Here is a 22,741-nt window from a genome sequence, read left to right as displayed (position 1 = left end):
CAACATGCCTTAACTAGATCTCAACAATGACTTGTATAAATCTCAACCATGCACTTAATCTAGATTTTAACAATATGCCCTCATTTGGATTTCAGTGATGCGCTTTAATCTTGACCTCAACAGAAAGCAGTTGTCACATTTCAAGAAGAAATTAGATATGGTTCTGGAGGCTAAAGGGATCAAGGGATGTGGGAGGAAAGGGGGGTCAGGATATTGAATTTGATGATCAGCCATGATCATAATGACTGTCGGAGCAGGCTTAAAGGACTGAGTGACCTAATCCTGCTTCTAGTTTCTATTTATCATTCTCTGAATACAACCTAAGTATTGGTCTGGAGTAAACTACCTGAAAATGTGGGGGAAGCAGATTCAATAGTAACTTTCAAAAGAGAAATACTGGGGGGGTACGATTCTCCCAAGTCGCTGTGCTGCTTGAGCACCGGGCAGTGCCAAGGGGGGGGGGGGGGCAGGGCAAGAGGGGCGGGGTGTTCGATGGGGGGGGGGTGTCCCACTGCCACTCTGCACAGTGATTGGTGGCAGAAGGAGGGAGGATTGTGATCAGGTTGGCCATCTGGGTTGGGGGGGTGGGGGTTGAAGCTGCCGGGAGAAGGGGGCTGGTCATGGGGGGGATGCGGGTGGGAGACACATCAGGTTTTGCCCAGGGAGGTCCAGGAGGCCTGCAATCTGGGGAGGGGGGGGTGGGGTGGTGGCGGTCTCTGCAAGGCCCAGCGATGGAGGTTGCGGGGCTGGTCAGTGATTGGGAGGCTGGCAGTGTGGGGTCACTGCGCATGCGCTGATCTCCGCTCTGACAGAGCAACGCATGCGCTGCGGCCTGTTCAGCGATATGCTGCTGGCCTCCTGGGCTGGAATAGGCCCTGCCACTGGTTTTTAGAGGGAATCCCGTGTGGTGAACCATCGTTGGTTCCCACTAGGTAGTACTGAGCCAGGGTCTGGCCAGTACTACGGGTATGTATATATGTTGCTGTTGGGGGTTAGGGATGGGTTGTTCTACTTGTTGCTGTTGGGGTTAGGGTTGGGCTGTTACACTGTATTATAGTTATTATGGTACATCCCAGTCGGGCTCCGCCTCCTGGGAGAGGTATAAAGGTCACTGCTCTGTCTGGGACCCCTCAGTCTGGGATCGTGTACTATATATGGTAGCTTCGTTGTAATAGTAAATAAAAATCTTTATTTCCTTGAGCATCTCAAGCCTCGTGTGTGATAACGCGCATCATCCCGCTAGCGCACTTTGTGACGCACGGAGTGTTGGACATTCGCTCTGAAAACCAGCAGGAATTACTCCCATTTTCCTGCAATTTGGCGACTTAGAATCTTTTGGGAAAATCCCAGCCTAGGCCCCCATTTAAAAAGGGAGTGTAAAACAATTGCAGGGCTTTGTGGAGAAGAGCAGGTGGGGTGGGACTAATTGAGAGCTCTTTTACCAAGCCCGTGCAAACATGATTTGTCAAATGGCCTGTTTCTCCATTGCATGATCCTGTGTGTGAGTACACTGCAAAACTGTCAGAAGCTTTCTTTACACGTGAATAACATAAACGCAGACAAAATATTTGGTTCAGCACAACTGATAAACATTGATTGTCTTTCTTTGAGTAAATTCAAAACCATTGCATCAGAGATTCAAAATTTTTAATACAGCAATAAAACGAGATGTTACAATTAATCACATTTACATGGAGCACTTTCATAGCAAGAAATAACATTGGGTGGAGTATTGTTTGTGAAATGATAAAGAGCACTCATTTTAATACTGAATTTGAAATAAAGCCAGTTCTGGATGAAGTAGTTAGCCCAGTTACATGTTTTAACTTCATTCCTTCACGCTTGCAGCCCAGTTTCTGTCCTTTACATGTTTTACTTCATTCATTCACACTTCTGAGCAACACACGCGCACTCCTGCATGTCGATGACTTTGTGTTGTAGCACAGTCCCGTTCTGACATCTCAGTGGCACTAGCATAGGTGCCGATGCAGTTGCTGTACAGCAGGAGCATTCGTTCTGCAAGCCATCCTTCTCTATGGAGTATGCAGTTTTACTTAGACAGTGCCCCTGTAAAATAAAATGAGCCAACAATTGGATAGTGACACATCGTGAAAACGGCATCCAATTTCAGAAATAGTACACTTTTGCTTCTTCTTGAGACAATATATTAATTTTGAGCGGTTATTTTGGCAGCGGGCTTTGGTATGCAGGAATGGGCATGATGCCTGAGAAATGGATAAATTCTTCAATGTTTGACACCCATACTCAATACGGAACATTATCAGGTCAGAACCAAATGCAGAATGAATTCTATCAATTCTAACACAGCAACTTGCCTTAGCTAGATCTCAACAATGACTTATATAGATCTCAACCATGCGCTTAATCTAGATTTTAACAATATGCCCTCATCTGGATTTCAATAATGTGTGTTAATCTCGACTTCAGAAGAGCAGCCATAATGCTAAAGTAATAATAGTTCAGGGTGGAAATTCCCTGCCTCTTCTGCCAGTGGGATTTTATGGTCCCGTCAATGTCAATGGTCTTTGGAATGGCTTACTGCATTTTACCACCCCGTTGAGATGGGACCATACAATCGGCCCTCAGTTTCCACAAATCAAGCAACCTGGTGACCTTGTATCAAGAATTTATAGACAGCTCTGTGTGGCAAACCCGTTTCCTGGGAATGACAAGAGAAAGAACCCAAAACTAGGGTATTTAGAACCTTCTCAAGCAGCAATCCTCTGAGCTGCAATTGAAGCCAGCTCTCACAAGTGAAAGGTTGCTTATTTGCTATCTTAGCTGCGTTCTAGGCATAAACCTTCACACAATAGGAGGAACAACATACGTCAACAACATGTCAACAATTCAGCTGCTAAATACTGCATTCCATCCTGCCGCTCTTCCACATTTCCATCCATTGACAAATTCCATGCTCTAATTCCCCATATTCACCCTCATCACAGTTCATACTGGCAATGCTAAATTACTGATTCCTTGTTTCAATATATTGTTATAATTATGAGCTTACTCATAGTTTTATGTCTGACATAGAAACATAGAAACTAGAAGCAGGAGTAGGCCATTCAGCCCTTCGAGCCTGCTCCACCATTCATTACAATCATGGCTGATCATCAAATTCAATATCCTGATGCCTCTTTCCCCATATCCTTTGATCACTTTAGCCCCAGTTTGGAACTGTATATTTAAATTTTGGGTGAACTAAAGGAGGCCATGTGATCTGTTCTACAGTCTAACAAAGAACAAAGAACAAAGAACAACACAGCACAGGAATAGGCCCTTCGGCCCTCTAAGCCCATGCCGTTCCCTGGTCCAAACCAGACCATTCTTTTGTATCCCTCCATTCCCACTCCATTCATGTGGCTATCTAGATAAGTCTTAAATGTTCCCAGTGTGTCTGCCTCCACCACCTTGCCCGGCAGCGCATTCCAGGCCCCCACCACCCTCTGTGTAAAATACGTCCTTCTGATATCCGTGTTAAACCTCCCCCCCCTCACCTTGAACCTATGACCCCTCGTGAACGTCACCACCGACCTGGGAAAAAGCTTCCCACCGTTCACCCTATCTATGCCTTTCATAATTTTATACACCTCTATTAGGTCACCGCTGATCCTCCGTCTTTCCAGTGAGAACAACCCCAATTTACCCAATCTCGCCTCATAACTAAGCCCTTCCATACCAGGCAACATCCTGGTAAACCTCCTCTGTAGTCTCTCTAAAGCCTCCACGTCCTTCTGGTAGTGTGGCGACCAGAACTGGGCGCAGTATTCCAAATGCGGCCGAACCAACGTTCTATACAACCGCAACATCAGACCCCAACTTTTATACTCTATGCCCCATCCTATAAAGGCAAGCATGCCATATGCCTTCTTCACTACCTTCTCCACCTGTGACGTCACCTTCAAGGATCTGTGGACTTGCACACCTAGGTCCCTCTGCATATCTACACCCTTTATGGTTCTGCCATTTATCGTATAGCTCCCCCCTATGTTAGTTCTACCAAAATGCATCACTTAGCATTCATCTGGATTGAACTCCATCTGCCATTTGATAGAGATCAAAGGAAGGCTTAGTATGTTTTACTGAGAGGAAGGCGTAAGATGTTATGCTTGGAGACAATGGTAGTAGTATCTAACTTCACAATGAGTAGAATCAAAGGGCTTGATCCTTACACCTGCCTCCCCCAAAACTAAAAGCCTGGTCAGGATACTGCCCACAAAAAACAGCCATTTTACGCTTGGCAAGGTGTTTGGCTTAAGATGCGATTTCCGATTTGATCTGGGGGAAATAGCCCCACCTCAGAGGGCTGCCGGCCAATCTGATTGGTCAGCAGCTCTGTAGTCCAAGCAGCGCCAGGTTCGAGCAGTGGCCACTGCTGGGACTACAGCCAGAACCTGGAAGAAGAAGAAGCTCTCGACGCCAAACTGAAGGTAAGTCTGGGGTATCAGCAGGGCCTGGCTGTGAAACCCCAGTGAGGGAGGATGAGGAGCATGTGAGTCCATGTTTGAGAGGCCAGCAGGAAAGGCCTCAAGGGGAAAGTGTGATCTTGGGGAGGGGCGCCTCCGATGGGCCAAGGGGACACCCAAAAGAGGTCCCCAAGTTGTACCTGACTCCAGCTCCAGGACTCAGTAAAAGCTGTTAAGCTACCCATTTGGCATGGGCCTCCTATGTCATGGGTAAATGAGCAGTGGGGTGGGGTGGGGTGAGGCACTTCAGTGGCTATTCATCTGACACCTCCACAACCTCCCCCCCACCCCACCCCCCCCACCCCCCCCTTAAAATGGGAGACAGGTTGGGAACAGGTGGGAATGCAGCAGGCAGGACACCCATTATATGTTACCAGCATCCCATCTTCAAAATTGCCAACAGAGAGCATAAAATCCAGGCCTGAGTCTCCCAAAGCCCCAGATAGGTGATGTAGATATTTGATTGTAAATAGTTGTACTGTTAACTATCCACTTACTTCCATGTTGAAAGAAAGTTGGGGGTTAAGGATAGATCATTTACATTTCTCCCTAGATCCGAGGCTAATGTTTTTCACATTGCCACTGGGGAGAGGGCAGAGGACATCATTTTTGACTTCAAGCTACATCCTTCCCTTCAAATCGCGCACAGTTAGGAGAGATTCTGTACAGTCAGCAGAGAGACGAGGATGCTCCATCTTGTGAGCTACCGCAGCCAGATATCTGAGGAAGACAGTCTCCAGTTGAACAGGCACATCCTGCAGCCTTCTGATGATTCTGGGAAATATGTTCTCAACATGGTCAAGAGGAAGAAGATTCATCAGAAGAAGCTTTACTGCTGCCGATGGGTTTCCAAAAAATCTCTGAAAACTGAGGAAAGCGCCTCAAGCCTCTCACTAAAAGTTACTATGTGGCAAAACAAGGATAACAGAACCCATTGGAATCTTATAGCAAAGATGGTTGGTTTGTTTCAAGGACTGTAATTCTGTGGAGAGTGTGATATGTGGCGAGTATAAAAGCAGAACATTCCTTTCTGCAGTTTAAATTATAAGTTGCTTGCAAAAAGAAAATAGTGTTTAGTCAATAGTGGTTTTTAGCCATCTCTTACAGTAAAAGTTTTAAATCAAGAAATCTTAATGTGTCATTCTTTGGGCTATTAACTGCAGGTTTGTTTTTTTAAAGCTTTCGCTACAGGCCTCTCAGTATACATGAGTATCACGTGTCTCCAAAACAGGACAATTCTAAGCAACCCTTTGTGCTCCAGGTTGGCCTATCCCCTTATAATTTCACAGACAATTAAATATACCTAAAATGTAGTCTGTTGTGCTGTAGGGAACACAACAGCCTATTTTCACTCAGCAAGGTTCCATAATAGCTTTGAGACAGACGACCAGATAATCTCTTTTAGTAAGGCTGGTTGTGGGATAAATATAGATCTGGACACTGGGGAGACAGTTCAGTCGTACTGCGGGATCTTTAATGTCCATTGAGAGGGAACACTTGGGCTCACATCTTAACCAACCTCCATCAGTGCCAGTAAGGACCATGCCCTCTACTGTGCTGGGTTTGTGGGACGTGTTTATATATGCGAAAATGAATGCAAACAGAAGATTTTTTGAATGATTTGATCAGGCACTGAATAGATGCAATTTTCTAATCTCAGCGACCTTGTGCAGCACCCCTCTGTGGCAAGGTCTGGTAATGCTGCATACACCACACGTCTGTACCCATACCGTGTCACCTTTAAGGCCTGAATAATCACCAAGTGAAATATGCCACGCAGTCACAATTCTGCTGAGAATAGCACACTTGAGACTTTTCATTAAAGATAAAGTCACATCACAAGGTTAAGTGGTGCTTATGATGCGACTTTGTGGGACTTTTAAGAATCCAGACCTCGGTGCAATAAGTATTTCTACTGCAACTTTCAGGTGTACATGTTCTGAATTCTATTAATGAGACTTAAATAATGGTAGCATCTTTTCCACCTAAATTAATTTTTAGAAGTAGGAAGGTTGTTTGCTTGCAAGGTAACAAATACAATACACCCATCAAGTGCAAAGAAGCTGTGTATATAAAATTACTGAAAATGTTGATACGTAGGTGTAGGTTGGTGTACTCAAGCCAGGCTCCCTTTGTAGGGATTTGTTTGAAGGGAGCCCTGGAGTTAAGGTAATCAAAACCCTATGGTTATCCAAGAATTAAAGAATGATTGCAAGAATGATTCTAAGTGTCCAGCTAGCGTGAAAATGGAAGAGTTCCTGATCCATTTTTTGGGTGAGTTTTCATACCCTTACATACTTAGACATTGAAAAAATGGTGTAGACTATTTCTAGCTGCTGCAGGCAGTGAGCTGGGCTTAATTCCCCAGCCAGCCTATAGAGGGAGCTACTGCACTTGTGCAGACCTCCGATGCCGCACATACGCAATTGCGATAGCAGGGGTCTGTCAGGCAGCCTCGACAAATTCCCACCATCACCCCCTCCCCCAGCAATCGCAGGGGTCTGCGGCCGATTGCGAGCTCCACAATGCATGAACATCTAGCCCCTGCCACCCCTCCCACCCCGACCAATCGCGAACCCCCCTCCCCCCAAACCCATCGCCTCTGCAGAGTGCGCAGTGGCTCCCCATCCTCCCACCGATCAGGCCATGACCTTCAGGCCCCGGTGGGCAGTGCGAAGGTGCCCGCTGGGCATTGCCCAGGTACCAAGGTACGAGGGTGGCACTGCCCAAGGGGCAACTCCCACGACCCCCCCAGGGAGACTCGATGGCCTCCGGTTCCACTAGTGAGGCCAACAGAACTGTTGTCCGTTCATGGGGAGCAGGTGTTTTCCCGACGAGGCCATGAAGGCAAGTGAGTCTCGATGATTGAGCGCTGGGCTCACTAAACAGATACAAATCTTTATTTGAATAAATTTGAATAAATTATTCAGCCTCTCGCCGGAAATCCGGCTCTCGTAAGATCGTGAGCACCGAGAAATTGGGCATGATCCTGTTTCCTCGGCTCTCGTGCAATTTTATGGGTGGGGCAAACCGGTAAAATCCCAGCCATCATTTTCTCCTTTTCAGTTTCTTTGATTGCTTTTATTTATTTATTCTTAAAGGATTAGGGATAGAGTGGCGGAGGGGCGTGGAAATGATATTGGACTTGCTGGGGCATTTGGAGGTGAGTGATTGCGTAATGATTGTGTAATGATTGCCTTCAGAGTGGCAAGAGGGAGGCAATGCCCGGGTGGTATTATCACTAGACTATTAATTCAGAAGCTCAGCTAATGTTCTGGGGACCAGGGTTCGAATCCCGCCACGGCAGGTGGTGGCATTTAAACTCAACAAAAAATATCTGGAATTAAGAATCTACTGATGACCATGAATCCATTGTCAATTGTTGGAAAAATTAATCTGCTCACTAACGTCCTTTAGGAAAGGAAATCTGCCATCTTTATCTGTTCTGACCTACATGCGACTCCAGAGTCACAGCAATGTGGTTAACTCTCAACTGCCCTCTTAAATGGCCTAGCAAACCATTCAGTTCAAGGGCAACTAGGGATGGGCAATAAATGCTGGCCAGCCAGAATGAATAAAAAAAAGGTTACTAATCCTATTTAAAATAAAATTACAATACTAACAGACAATTTTCTGACATGCACTTCCTTCCAACATGGTCCTGGTTGCCCGGAATGGATAAATGTGCCCTGTGAAGTTCTAACAAATATATTTCAATGGTATATTTACTCTGTAAGATCCACTGTAAAGGCACTGACCTGCAATAGTTAATCCAGTGTTTCATAGGCTGATTTTGCCCTGTCACCTGGATTAATGTTGTAGACAGGTTTTATTGCCTCGCTGACATTATTGATGCTGCAAGGGTTCAAAAGATAGCCATAATGACAGATCACAACACCTACTTCTGGAGTGACATCCTGAGAGGCACCTAACATTGATGATGATTATGATGCTATAAATCCATTCCTATTATATAGGTCATCTCCACAGTCAGAACATTCACATTTGATAAATTCATCATAAGGTGTTACAGCGCACTGAAGCAATGCCTTGGTGCAGTGGGATGCGGATTGTGACCCTGTCTCTGAGGAACAAATAACCTTAGCCGCGTTACTGTGAGGACAGTCCGAGGTATCCAATAGCAATCTCACAGAGGGTGGCACAGTGGTTAGCACTGCTGCCTCGCAGCGCCAAGGACCTGGGTTCGATTCCGGCCTCGGATCACTGTCTGTGTGGAGTTTGCACGTTCTCCCTGTGTTTGCTTTGGTTTCCTCCGGGTGTTCCGGTTTCCCTCCCACACTCCAAAGATTTGCTGGTTAAATGGATTGGCCATGCTAAATTGCTCCTTAGTGTCCCAAGATATTCAGCTTAGGAGGATTGGCCATGCTAAATTGCCCTTTAGTGTTCAAAGATATGCAGGTTAGGTGGATTGGTCATGCTAAATGTGCAGGATTACGGGGATGGGGTGGGCCTGGTAAGATGCTCTTTCCGAGAGTCAGTGCAGACTCGGAGGGCCAAATGGCATTCTGTGGTTCTAAAGACAAGAACCAACGGCTGGTTTGTGATGGCATATGCAGAATGAAACAGTTCATCTAATCCTCCCGTTCCAACTGGCATGTGGAAATTAAAAACACTGGATACTGACTAATAGTTTAGGAATATAGCAGTAAAAAGAATGTGTACAAACAAGTGGACTTAATAATGTTTCAGTTTCTTTCGATTAAGCCATCACTCGTGGAAAATGAACAGAATATTCTAACATTTGAAGTTAACTACTGAAGGAGGCGCCACCATTCAACTTATGGAAAAAGGAACATGTATTTATAATTAAAATGCTCTGCCCGTTCATAATGCTGAACAAATGGTTGTTTTCAATGATGTCATCTAATCCATGCATGCTAGCAACACTAGTGCAGGGGACAGAACAAAGACAGTGCCTGCAAAACCAAAACCTATTAACAAGAATATTTAATTAAGCTATTTAACATTTTAAAGGATTTACACCCACACAGGGAATGGGACTTTGGGAGCTCAGCTGGGTCACTGATAATTCCTTCACTGTAATCTCTTAATGATCAGTAGTCCCAGTGTGTGGGATTTCTATTGATGTCCACTTTGTTACTTGTGTCTGGGCAAGTTAGCATGATTCCCTCCACCTTGCACCAGCTCTAACTTTCTGTGCACCTCGTCACTATTAAGTAGATGCACTTTGCCTTTACAAGCATCGCACTTGCTTTATGATAGCATCCACTTGATACTGTCTGCAAAGCAGCTATTTTCTCATTATACACATGGCGTACAATTTACTGTTGCACGTATGCCACTCAACATATTGCATGCACTTTGTCATTACAAGCACAATGCCTCATGCATTGTATGCACTTTACTTCCACATGCATTGCATGCAGTTTGCCACTAAACTGTATGCACTTTCATGCATGGCGGATAAAATTCAATGTGGGAAAGTGTAAAGCGATGCGCTTGGGGAGGGGTCATATGGAAGGACATAAATGGCACAATTTTGAAAATTGTTCATGAGCAGGGAGAACATGATGTCCCATCAACACAAATTCTTCAGGGTGGCAGCAAAAGTTGGTTAAAAAAGGAGTATATAAACAGAAGCATAAAAACAAAAGAGATCAGGCTAGAACTTTATCATTCACTGGATGGCCTGGAGTTTTGTGGATATTTCTGGGCTTCAGGAATGATGTAAATGCATTGGAACAGGTGTAGAGGATTGCTAGATTGCTACCAGGAATGAGGGACTTTGGTTATCAGAAGTTTGAAAAGCTAGGACTGGTCGCCTTTAGATGTACTTATTAAATATGAATTGGGGTCCAAATATATAAGCTATTGCTTAATTTTGCATTCTTAGCTGAGTAGTAGCACACTCGCCTCTAAGCCAGATTGGTTGGGCATTTGACTCTCAATACAGGACTTGCACACATGATCTGAGCTGACTTCTTAGGAAGAAATGTAGGAAATAGGACCAAGCATAGTCCATTCAGCCCTCAGGCCTGCTCCGTTATTCAGTATGATCGTGACTGATCCGCAATGCCATGTACCTGTACTCATTCCATACTCCGTGATGCCTTTCAAATCTGGAAATCTATCTATTTTTTTTTAAATATATTCAGTGACTTGGTCTCCACAGGCTCTGTGGTAGAGAATTCCACAGGCTCACTACCATGCGAGTGAAGAAATTACTCCTCACCCCAGTCCTAAATGGCTTATCCGATATCGTGAGACTGTGATCCCTTGTTCTAGACACTGTTAGTCTCCATACACCATTTTGAAAAAGACCTACTTATTCCTACTCTCTGTTTTAGAACATAAGAACATAAGAAATAGGAGCAGGAGTAGGCCATCTAGCCCCTCGAGCCTGCCCCGCCATTCAATAAGATCATGGCTGATCTGACGTGGATCAGTACCACTTACCCGCCTGATCCCCATAACCCTTAATTCCCTTACCGCTCAGGAATCCGTCCATCCGCGCTTCAAACATATTCAGCGAGGTAGCCTCCACCACCTCAGTGGGCAGAGAATTCCAGAGATTCACCACCCTCTGGGAGAAGAAGTTCCTCCTCAACTCTGTCTTAAACCGACCCCCCTTTATTTTGAGGCTGTGTCCTCTAGTTTTAACTTCCTTACTAAGTGGAAAGAATCTCTCCGCCTCCACCCTATCCAGCCCCCGCATTATCTTATAAGTCTCCATAAGATCCCCCCTCATCCTTCTAAACTCCAACGAGTACAAACCCAATCTCCTCAGCCTCTCCTCATAATCCAAACCCCTCATCTCCGGTATCAACCTGGTGAACCTTCTCTGCACTCCCTCCAATGCCAATATATCCTTCCTCATATAAGGGGACCAATACTGCACACAGTATTCCAGCTGCGGCCTCACCAATGCCCTGTACAGGTGCATCAAGACATCCCTGCTTTTATATTCTATCCCCCTCGCAAATATAGGCCAACATCCCATTTGCCTTCTTGATCACCTGTTGTACCTGCAGACTGGGCTTTTGCGTCTCATGCACAAGGACCCCCAGGTCCCTTTGCACGGTAGCATGTTTTAATTTGTTTCCATTGAGATAGTAATCCCATTTGTTATTATTTCCTCCAAAGTGTATAACCTCGCATTTCTCAACGTTATACTCCATTTGCCATATCCTCGCCCACTCACTCAGCCTGTCCAAATCTCTCTGCAGATCTTCTCCGTCCTCCACACGATTCACTTTTCCACTTATCTTTGTGTCGTCTGCAAACTTCGTTACCCTACACTCCGTCCCCTCCTCCAGATCATCTATATAAATGGTAAACAGTTGCGGCCCGAGTACCGATCCCTGCGGCACGCCACTAGTTACCTTCCTCCAACCGGAAAAACACCCATTTATTCCGACTCTTTGCTTCCTGTCGGATAGCCAGTCCCCAATCCACTTTAACACACTACCCCCAACTCCGTGTGCCCTAATCTTCTTCAGCAGCCTTTTATGGGGCACCTTATCAAACGCCTTTTGGAAATCCAAAAACACCGCATCCACCGGTTCTCCTCCATCAACCGCCCTCGTCACATCTTCATAAAAATCCAACATGTTCGTCAAGCACGACTTTCCCCTCATGAATCCATGCTGCGTCTGATTGATCGAACCATTTCTATCCAGATGCCCTGCTATCTCCTCTTTAATAATGGATTCCAGCATTTTCCCTACTACAGACGTTAAGCTGACCGGCCTATAGTTACCCGCCTTTTGTCTCCTTCCTTTTTTAAACAGCGGCGTAACATTAGCCGTTTTCCAATCAACCGGCACTACCCCAGAATGCAACGAGTTTTGATAAATAATCACTAACGCATCCACTATTACCTCTGACATTTCTTTCAATACCCTGGGATGCATTCCATCCGGACCCGGGGACTTGTCCACCTTCAGTCCCATTAGTCTACCCAGCACTGCCTCTCTGGTAACATTAATCGTATTAAGTATTTCTCCTGCTGCCAACCCTCTATCGTTAATATTTGGCAAACTATTTGTGTCCTCCACCATGAAGACCGACACAAAAAACGTATTTAAAGACTCAGCCATATCCTCATTTCCCACTATTAACTCCCCCCTCTCGTCCTCCAAGGGTCCAACATTCACTCTAGCCACTCTATTCCTTTTTATATATTTATAAAAACTTTTACTATCATTTTTTATATTAATTGCTAGCCTAGCTTCATAGTCTATCCTTCCTTTCTTTATCGCTTTCTTAGTCTCTCTTTGTTGTTTCTTAAATTTTTCCCAATCACTTGTTTCTCCACTATTTTTGGCCACTCTGTACGCAGCTGTTTTTATTTTAATACTCTCCTTTATTTCCTTCGTTATCCACGGCTGGTTCTCCCTTTTCTTACAATCCTTGTTTTTTGCTGGAATATATTTTTGCTGAGAACTGAAAAGGATCTCCTTAAAAATCCTCCACTGTTCCTCAGCTATCCTACCTGCCAGCCTGCTCTCCCAGTCTACCTTAGCCAATTCATCCCTCAGCCTATCATATTTCCCTCTGTTCAAACAGAGGACACTGGTTTGAGACCAAACTTTCTCCTCTTCCATCTGAATCAGAAATTCGACCATATTGTGGTCACTAGACCCAAGAGGGTCCTTCACAATAAGATCCTTAATTCTACCTATCTCGTTACACAATACCAGATCCAAAATAGCTCGTTCCCTCGTCGGTTCCGTAACATGCTGTTCAAGGAAACTATCCCGACAGCATTCTAAGAACTCTTCCTCCATTCCACCCTTACCGACTTGAGTCTGCCAGTCAATGTGCATGTTGAAGTCCCCCATGATTATTGCCGTTCCGTTTTTACACGCATCCCTTATCTGCTTGTTTATAGCCCTCCCTACCTCAACATTATTATTTGGGGGCCTATATACCACACCTACTAGTGTCTTTCTCCCTCTACTATTCCTCATCTCTACCCATAATGATTCCACGTTTTGTTCCTCAGAGCCTATGTCATCCCTCAGTACTACCCTGATATTATCTCTTATTAATAACGCGACCCCACCACCTTTTCCTTCCTGTCTATTCTTCCTAAACGCCTGATACCCCTGGATATTCATCTCCCAGTCCTGGTCACCTTTCAGCCATGTTTCTGTAATGGCCACCAGATCGTACCCACTTGTGCTGATTTGCACCATCAACTCATTCACCTTGTTCCGAATGCTTCGTGCATTCAGGCAAAGTGTCCTTATTCCAGCTTTTATCTGAACCCGCTTTGATGAGTTGCGAACACCGTCTCCCTCTACTCCCTTATCTAAATTACCGCCTTCATTCACTTGCACCCTCTCCTCTACCATTAATTTTGTAATTCCCCTTACCCCTGCATCCTCCCCCCCATCAATTAGTTCCTTGATCCTAGTCAACTCTTCTAGCTCCCCTCCCCCCAACCTATCTAGTTTAAATTCTCCCCAGTAGCCTTAGCCAACCTACCGGCCAGGATATTGGTCCCCGTGTTATTCAAGTTCCACCCGTTTCTTGTATACAGATCACCCCTGCCCCTAAAGAGGTCCCAATGGTCCAGGAACCTGAATCCCTGCCCCCTGCACCAGTCCCTCAGCCACACATTCATCCTCCACCTCACTCCATTCCTGCCCTCACCTTCCTGTGGCACAGGCAGTAATCCTGAGATTACTACCTTTGCTTTCCTCTTTCTCAGCTGTCTCCCTAATTCCCTGTACTCCCTTTTCATGACCCCTTCTCCCTTCCTACCCACATCAGCGGTACCAATATGTACCGCTACCTCAGGCTCCTCTCCCTCCCACCTCAGGATTTCCGGGACGCGACTAGTGACATCCTGGATCCCGGCCCCAGGGAGGCAGACCACCATGCGAGAATCCCGCCTACCTCCGCAGAAACGCCTGTCTGTCCCCTTCACCATCGAGTCCCCGATTAATACCGCCTTCCTCCTCTTTTCCTTAGCCCTCTGAGTTACAGGGCTGGACTCCACTGCGGAGACACGGCCACTGCTGCTTCCCCCAGGCGGGCTGTCCCCTCCAGCAGTACTCAAGCAGGAGTACTTGTTGTGCAGGGGCAAATCCTGCCTGTTAATTCTCAATCCATGCCAATATATTATCCCAAATCCCACCTGTGTTAATTTTGCACACTTACCTTTTATGTGGGACTTTATCACAAGCTTTCTGAAAATCTAAATACACCACATCCACTGGTTCTCCCTTATCTGTTCTGAGAGTTATCTCCTCAAAAAACTCCAATAGGTTTGTCAAACATGACTTCCATTTCACAAATCCATGACGACTTTGCTAATCCTGTTGATATTTTCTAAGTGTTCTGTTATCGTATCCTTTATGGACTCTAGCATTTCCTCTACTACTGATGTTAGGCTAACGGGTCTGTAATTCCCTGTTTTCTCCCTCCCTCTTTTTTATAAATACCGGAGTTACATTTGCCACCCTCCAGGCTGCCAGTCAGCCTGAGATCCTGCATTGTTGAAGGTGCCATCTATCAAGTGATCTGTTAAACCAACGGCACAGTGGTTAGCACTGCTGCCTCACAGCGCCAGGTACCCGGGTTCACTTCCCGGTTTGGGTTGCTGTCTGTGTGGAGTTTGCACGTTCTCCTCGTGTCTGTGTGGGCTTCCTCCAGGTGCTCCGGTTTCCTCACACAGTCCAAAGATGTGCGGGTTAGGTGGATTGGCCATGCTAAATTGTCTCTTAGTGTCAGGGGGACTAGCTAGGGTAAATGCATGGGGTTATGGGGTAGGGCCTGGGTGGGATTGTGGTCACTGAAGACTCCATGGGCGAATGTCCTCCTTCTGCACTGGATGATTCTATGATTCTATGAAATAAAATACCCACAACTCTTCTTCCATGAAGAGCACACAATTCTGCTAGAATCTTGGCCAACATTCACCCCTCAGCTACCACAATGAAAAACGTATTAACTGGCTGTTTATCTTATTGCTGCTTATGGGATCTCATGTGTAGCCGGGCTGTTTTGTTCGTTTACAGAAATAGTGACTGATTGGCTATGAAATTATGAAAGGTGCCATGAAATCCCTCATTCACCAAACAATTATCCACTTCATTTACAATTTGACCTCGTTGACCCTGGCTTTATCTCACTTGTCACCTTGGAAGCTGGCTTCACCTGAATATTTATCAAGAGAGGAAATTCAAGGAGAAATCACTTCCAATCTGCACATCGCATGGAACTTTTATCACATTGCTCTTTCACATGAAGGTCACATCATCATAATGGGAATAATATAGCTTCCATGCCCAAACTCCTCCACAGAACAGTATGACAAAGACATAGAAACTAGAAGCGGGAGTAGGCCATTCGGCCCTTTGGGCCTGCTCTGCCATTCAATATGATCATCATTTATTTCAATGCCATATTCACACTTTATCCCTATACCCCCTTGTGACCAGATAAAAGGCTTCATTTTACTGTATTTCTGTCTAATATAGCTAATTGTGCTGTGCTTTAAGCTAATTTAAACCAATTTGACCACATTTTAAAACTCAGCTTGGAATTCTGGGTTCAGTTTAGAAAATTGGTTATATTTGAAGGTGGAATGTTAGGCAGAAATGATCCTTCGCATAAACAGGCTTTCCCATAAGGAAAATGTCTGTGTTTCATGTCACGGATGCCAATTGTTTATGTAGCTAGAGACTGCTTGTGTCCGGCTCTTTAAAAACACAGATAACTGAAAAGCTATATTGTTAATAACAGCTATGTATTCAGTACAGTTGGTGTTTGAATGCTGTACAAGCTGTTGCTTCTCTCTCTCTCTCACACACCAGTAAAATTAATCTCTTTCACTTTCTTTAAAATACTAATTATAAAGGACATTTATTAAAGAACTTTCTGCTTTGAACCAGTCATGCTCAAGTTTATTCTGAAGGAGAAAATAGACTCTACATTCCTGATGCAGGGTGCAGGATTTTTTTTTACATCTCTTTCTCTTCTACTCTCTCCTTTTCAAAAACCTTTGTCCTCCTCATGAGCTCACTCCCTGAGATGGACACTAAGGGGTGGGGTAGAAGCAAGGAGTGAGCTCATGAGGTGGACCTGCTATGGCAGAGGGGGGGGGGTCCCTGGGTGGAACGCTCTTTCGGAAAGTTGGTGCAGACTTGATGGGCTGAATGGCCTTCTTCTGCATTTTAGGAATTCTATGAATTCTATGGAACAGAGTTAACTCGGACTAGTGCTCTGATTTCTCATTTTTTACTGATGTTCTGTTTTAAGGTATACAAAACCAGTTTCATCTAACACAATCAAACAATTTTACTGATTTTTCCTTCTGAAACTATGACCTCTAATTCTGGACACCCCCACCGTCAGGAACATTCTTTCTGAATCTACCCTGTCTGATTAGAATTTTTAAGTTTCTATGAGATTCCCTCTCACCCTTCTAAACTTCAGTGAATATAATTCTAACCAACTTAGTCCCTCCTCATATGACAGACCTGCCATCCCAGGAATCAGCCTGGTAAACCTTCACTGCTCCCTCAAAAGCAAGGACATCCTTCCTCAGATAAGGACACCAAAACTGCACACAAATACTCCAGGTGTGGCCTCACCAATGCCCGCTACAACTGCAGCAAAACATCCCTATCTCTATACCCATATCCTCTCACTTGTCTGATATTCCATTGGGAAGTGAAAAGATGGAGGACAATCATTAAGAACAATACAAGTAAATGATTTTGAATCTTAAGTAGTACCTCACAATAGTGCATGTTAACTTCTCTTTCAGTCACACAGTCATCAATCCTCATGTGTTTGATCACTCCGGTTATCTTTTTGCACTGCTGTACCTTGTACTTGCCTGAAAGTAAAAACATCAAACATTGTCGAAATGTTCATGTCAGTGTTGATGAGTTAAATAAAGTTATTTCATATTTGTCAAGTCATGGGGTGAACATTTGAGGAATCCCACTGCGTCAGTAGAAACATGGCTCAATTTCAGTCTGCCACCATTGAAAGTAAATGACTTTGGCCCAAATATTTGGGGAAAGGTCATTATTCTGTCTGAGGTGGGCAACCCATGCCCATAAAGGCACATCATAAGTGCCTGTTGCAACCATGATCAGGCAGACTGGAGTATTGTCATAACACTGCCGTGGTGAGCCACAGGCCCAGGGAGAGTGAAAAAGAAAACAGCTGCCAAAATGTTTTCAAATGTACCTAAGGGAGCAGGTGGCCATCATGGAACGGTGAACAGTTCCACTTGGGGTGGAGTTAGCTTTCTGCAGCAGCAGCAAGACGCTTCAAGGCACTGAAATCAGCTCTGAGGTGACAAGACTTCGGAAATGACCTTATCAGAACTTTTTGTATGGAAAACATAAGATAACCCCAGAACTCCCTCGGATACTTCCACTTAATGTTGGAGTGGTGGAAGACTTGCCAACTCCCCATGACTGGCTGTTGTGTGCACCGGGGCAATGTCCCAGCAGAATCTATCAGCCCATGACATTTGCATTGGTGACTTTCCCCACATGCACATCATGGTCAAACCCCACTCTCTCATTTGTTGTCCCGTTCCTTTTAATAATCCTCTTTTACAGCTGGCTTCATGTTCAAACCATTTATTGACCCTGCGTAAACAATTCTGGGGAAGAGAATGTTACATCTGCTACATAAATGAGAATGTTTCTTTTTTGGCTTTGTGCCCACTTGTTACTATCTTGCTATGTAGCAAAAACAATCCAGCAACATTTTCCTTCATATAACTTTTCATAATGCTGCCTCACAGTGCCAAGGACCCGGGTTCAATTCCAGCCTTGGGTCACTGTCCGTGCGGAGTTTGCACGTTCTCCCCGTGTCTGCGTGGGTTTCCTCCGGGTGCTCCGGTTTCCCACCCACAGTCCAAAGATGTGCAGGTTAGGTGGATTGGCCATGCTAAATTGTCACTTAATGCCCCAAAATGTGCAGGTTAGGGGATTTAGTGGGGTAGATGTGTGAGGTTATGTGGACAAGGATAAGGTCTGGGTAAGATGCTCTATCAGAGAGTCGGTGAAGACTCGATGGGCCGAATGGCCTCCTTCTGCACTGTAGGGATTCTATGATTCCCTGAGTATTGAAGGCCACATCCTTTAACTATCTCCATTCTAGTGTGTGAAGCTGTAACATTTCACTTCTCTTTGTGGGAACAGTAACTATTCATTCATTAATCCACCCACAAATTGGATTGGATTTTTATTCCTGAATTGCATTGACTGCTCGATATCTTTCAATGTGCAGGTTAAAATAACATGGCATCATTTGTACAGATGCAGTGTATGTTACTCACAGGTGAAGCAGCAGGACCTATCCACACGTACAATCTCACCCTGCAATACAAGAAGGGAGAAATGTGTGAGTTAATGTTCATTTTAATATTGCGAATACGTTTTGCTCACTTACAAGTTGCAAAATATAGTCAATTAACTTTACTTGGAGGATATTCCCTCTGCTCTTTTAACAAGCATCTCTGCACACACTAGAATCACACCCTCGTACAATCAGTTGATGTCTTTGTGCACAGTGTGCGGCTTATATTGGAAATAAATGATGGCTAACCAACGATATTAGATACAAAGAATCTAGCCTTAGATGCTTTCACTGCTGAAAGATAAAGAGTGAGTGTGGCTGGCTAGGCCAGCCTTTATTGCCCATCACTAATTGCCCTTGAGAAGGTGGAACTGTGCTGCCATCTTGAGCCACTGCGGTCCATGGGCCCTATTTTACCATTTTGATTCTAAGTGCTGGGCGGATTGAAACTGGGAGTGTTTCAGATCCGACTCTTAGACCCGTTCTCCAGCGCCCCCATACGCACTCTGTCTGAAAACATATCAGCAATTCTGAATCGTGCTGCACAATCCTGTGGGTGGGGCTTAACGCATCCAAAATCTGCAGCTCTAATCGGCTCCTCCAACTGCGCATGCGCAGAAAGAAAATGATAGAATATGGCCCCGTTGCACCCCTCTCAAGCCGGATAATGCATCCCCCTGGCCCCCACAGACATTGCCCCACCCCCCACAATATTACTGACCCTCTTATCCACCCATCCCCCTGCCACCCAGACTGATCACGGGCCCCTCCCCCCTTCCCACCACTGATCTCAGGCAGGGTGGCAGTAGACCCCTCTCCCCCACACCGAGGTCCCCATCTTCTCCGGACTCTGATGGCTGTGTGACACCGCCCTCTCTCTTCCCTGTCCCCAATCATTGAGGCACTGATCCACCCCCTCCTCCCTTCCCCCCACCATCAGCACACCTGCAAGCGCTCACTTGCCTTCCCCTCAATGCTAACAAGCAAACTGCATGGAACTTGCTGGAATGCTCGGCCAAACTGCCTGCAGCTGATCTGCTCTAACGAGGGGCAGCTCCATTAAAAACTCAAGAATGGACAGGCAGGAAGTACAGGACAATGTGCGCACGACCAGCCCCCCCTGGTTTTTTGAGGGCGACCTGGGGAGGCTGCTGGATGCAGCAGAGGTGAGGCGGGACACCCTCTTCCCCCCAGGAGGACGCAGACCCAGGGGGCTGATGGCAATGTGGCCTGGGAGGCAGTCACCACCTCAGTCAGTGCCAGGGCACTGGCCCCCCGAACCGCAAAGCAGTGCCAGAAAAAAGCTAAAAACCTCATCCGGGCAGCAAGGGTGAGTGCTGAACCCCATCTTGCATCTTCCCCCAAATCTCCCCCAGATTATCCCATCCCCAGCACCCTGCATGCTTCCAGCTCCTGACGCCCAAGCACCTCCTTCCTACCCCCCCAAGAGCCCCACTGCGCTTGCTCTCTAAGGGCCACCATCTGATACGCTGCAGGAGTCACGCCACCATTTCTTCCATGGCTCCTTCTGTCTCCAGGAGAAGACCGACCATAACACCCGTGAGAGAGGTGAGCCAGACCTCCGGGTCCTCACCCCCTTTGAGGAGCGGGCGCTGGAGCTGTCAAGGGAAGGGGAGATGTGGACTATCAGCGACAGCATGGTCAGGCTGCCGTCAAGCCATGAGCACCTGTCATTCTTCCACTCACTTTGAGGCAACTTTTCGGAGGAACGCATTTCAGGTGCGAGGGGCAAGGTTTAAAGGAGATGTACGAGGCAAGTTTATTTGCACAGAGAGGGTAGTGGGTGCCTGAAACTTGCTGCTGGGGGAGATCGTGGACGCAGATACGATAGTGACCTTTAAGGGGCGTCTTTACAGCTATGTGAATGGGATGGGAATAGAGGCATATGGTGCCCGGAAGGGTAAGGGGTTACAAATGAGATGGGCAGCCTGGTCGCTACAGGCTTGGAGCGCCGAAGGGCCTGTTCCAGTGATGTAATTTTCTTGGTGCTTTGTTCCATGTTCAATGGAGAAATGTGAATCACGTGTTTGTCATCCCAGATTCCTCTCCCTCTCTTGCACTTAACCTTGTGTCCTGTGTTGCAGGGACATATTCGGACGCCCTGGTGCCTTCTGGACTACAGGCCCGTACTGCAGCTCCCACCCATCCGGCCCAGACAGCTCGGATGAGTCCTTGGAGGATATGGGTGAAGGGACCTTCGAGGGTGGCACCGTTTTGGCATCAGCTTCCACCTCACAACTCACCATCCCAGATACTGACACATCGGTGGGTCCAGTTAGTGGTGGGGCTTCTGGGTCACTCTCTGGTGAGCACAACACATCTGATAATGTATAGCAGGTGGAGGAGGGAACGTCCGAGGCCTCTGGCATGCGGGGGGCCTGCCGGAGGTGAGGACTCAGCTGGCCCCAGGCTACACGCTGGTCCACTGAGATCACTTCTCCCTCAGCTGCTGGAGATGCAGCAACAGAGCCAGGGAATGCAGGAGGGGCTGATGCCACACTGGACCAACTGCGAACCTGTTGGGAGGAGTCCCAAAGATTTCAGATTGACCAGCTATTGCCTCCAGGACTGGCAGTGCCAGGTGATGCCGGAGCTTCTGGAGCTCATTGCAGAAGCACCGCCATCCCATGGAGTGACCCAGGGGCCCACAGAAGCCCCAAGGGAGGAGGAAGGGCTCGAGCCCATGCCGAGGCCCTCCAGCCAGGAGACCGTGGCTGTGGCTACACCTTCTGACTCCCCCCTTCCTGATACCAGGGCATCTCAGGGGTAGCAGGATGAGGAGGGTGTCATGGAAACATTTCAGACACCTGGAGGCAGGCCAGGGCCCTCAAGGTCCAGGGTCTCCAGAGGATACCCACCACGCGCATCACAGGTCACGGGGTGAGGTAGGCAGCTGGCCCCTCCACCTCTGATGTACATTCTGGGGAGTCACTGAGACGTAGTGGTAGGCCACGTAAGGTTAGGAAGTTGTAGTTGCACTGGGATGGCACGGGTGAAAGGCTGCACTAGTTAGAAAGATATTTAAGCATCCTAATGTTTTCTGTTCAGAGGTTTTTACATTAGAACGTCTTATTTAAACACCTTTATAGCAATTAAATGTTTTTTCACCACCCACCTGTGACTAATTTGTCTCAGATTTGTCTCGAATAGGAATCCTCTTCCATTGATGATCGCTGGAGGGGTGCTTCATGTTGATGTCAGTTGGGGAGGCCCCTCAATGCTGTGTCACTGAGAAAAGGAAGGCATTGCTTCCCTTGACTCCACGAGCGATTCCCTCCTGTCCCCCACCCCACTCACCCCAGGGCCCTGTATGGGGGTTTCAGATCCCTTACCCACAACACAGACGTGGGCCCACGTGCTAGCGTGCATGCGGAGATCAGGTAGGAGTCAGACTAGTTTGCACCAGGGCATCATCATAATGGTGCAGCGAGCGAGTTGAGCGAGTCGTCATCACCCTCCTGCCTGCCAAAGAAACTCGCTAACACAGAGTACCCAGGCCCACCACTCTGATGTGACAATGTTGCAGGAGATAGAAGGAATTCTGGGAGAGGGGGGATGAAACCCACAGACACAAACCCCTAGCGAATGAACTGCCTGGTGATCAAGGCCTCCCTTGCCACCCTCACATGCCTCATTTGAGCTGCCAGCTCTGAGTGCCTGGGTGGTGTTCCTCGGCATGCTCTTCCTCTTCTTCCTCCTCCTCCTGTTGGTCATCCTGCCCAGCGACGCCTGACTGGTCGGCCTCCATCTCTTCCTCCTCCAATATGTCACTTCTCTGCAGAGCCAGATTTGTGCAAGGCACAGCAACCACAATGCAGGAAGAGATCACAGGGCTGTATTGTAGGGCCCCGCCAGAGCGGTCCAGGCACTGGAATCGTATTTTGAGGAGCTCAATGCACCTCTCCACCATT

General features: G+C 46.6%; 1 protein-coding gene across 1 annotated transcript in view; it reads right to left on the bottom strand.

The window, feature by feature from the left end:
• Positions 1-1,633: 1,633 nt before the first annotated feature.
• The window catches only part of vwf (von Willebrand factor), a 146,311-nt gene continuing 125,203 nt past the window's right edge, over positions 1,634-22,741 (bottom strand). The window contains exons 50-52 of the mRNA XM_078235380.1: positions 18,790-18,829; positions 17,222-17,325; positions 1,634-2,067 (exon numbers count right to left, since the gene is read on the bottom strand). Coding sequence (XP_078091506.1) covers positions 1,882-2,067; positions 17,222-17,325; positions 18,790-18,829 — 330 coding nt within the window. The 3' untranslated portion in view covers positions 1,634-1,881. The remainder of the gene's footprint in view (positions 2,068-17,221; positions 17,326-18,789; positions 18,830-22,741) is intronic.

Source organism: Mustelus asterias, chromosome 19 (assembly GCF_964213995.1).
Source record: "Mustelus asterias chromosome 19, sMusAst1.hap1.1, whole genome shotgun sequence".
Taxonomy (NCBI): Eukaryota; Metazoa; Chordata; class Chondrichthyes; order Carcharhiniformes; family Triakidae; genus Mustelus; species Mustelus asterias.
The sequence above is the reverse complement of the archived record's forward strand: the minus strand, read 5'-3'. Positions and strand labels throughout refer to the sequence as shown.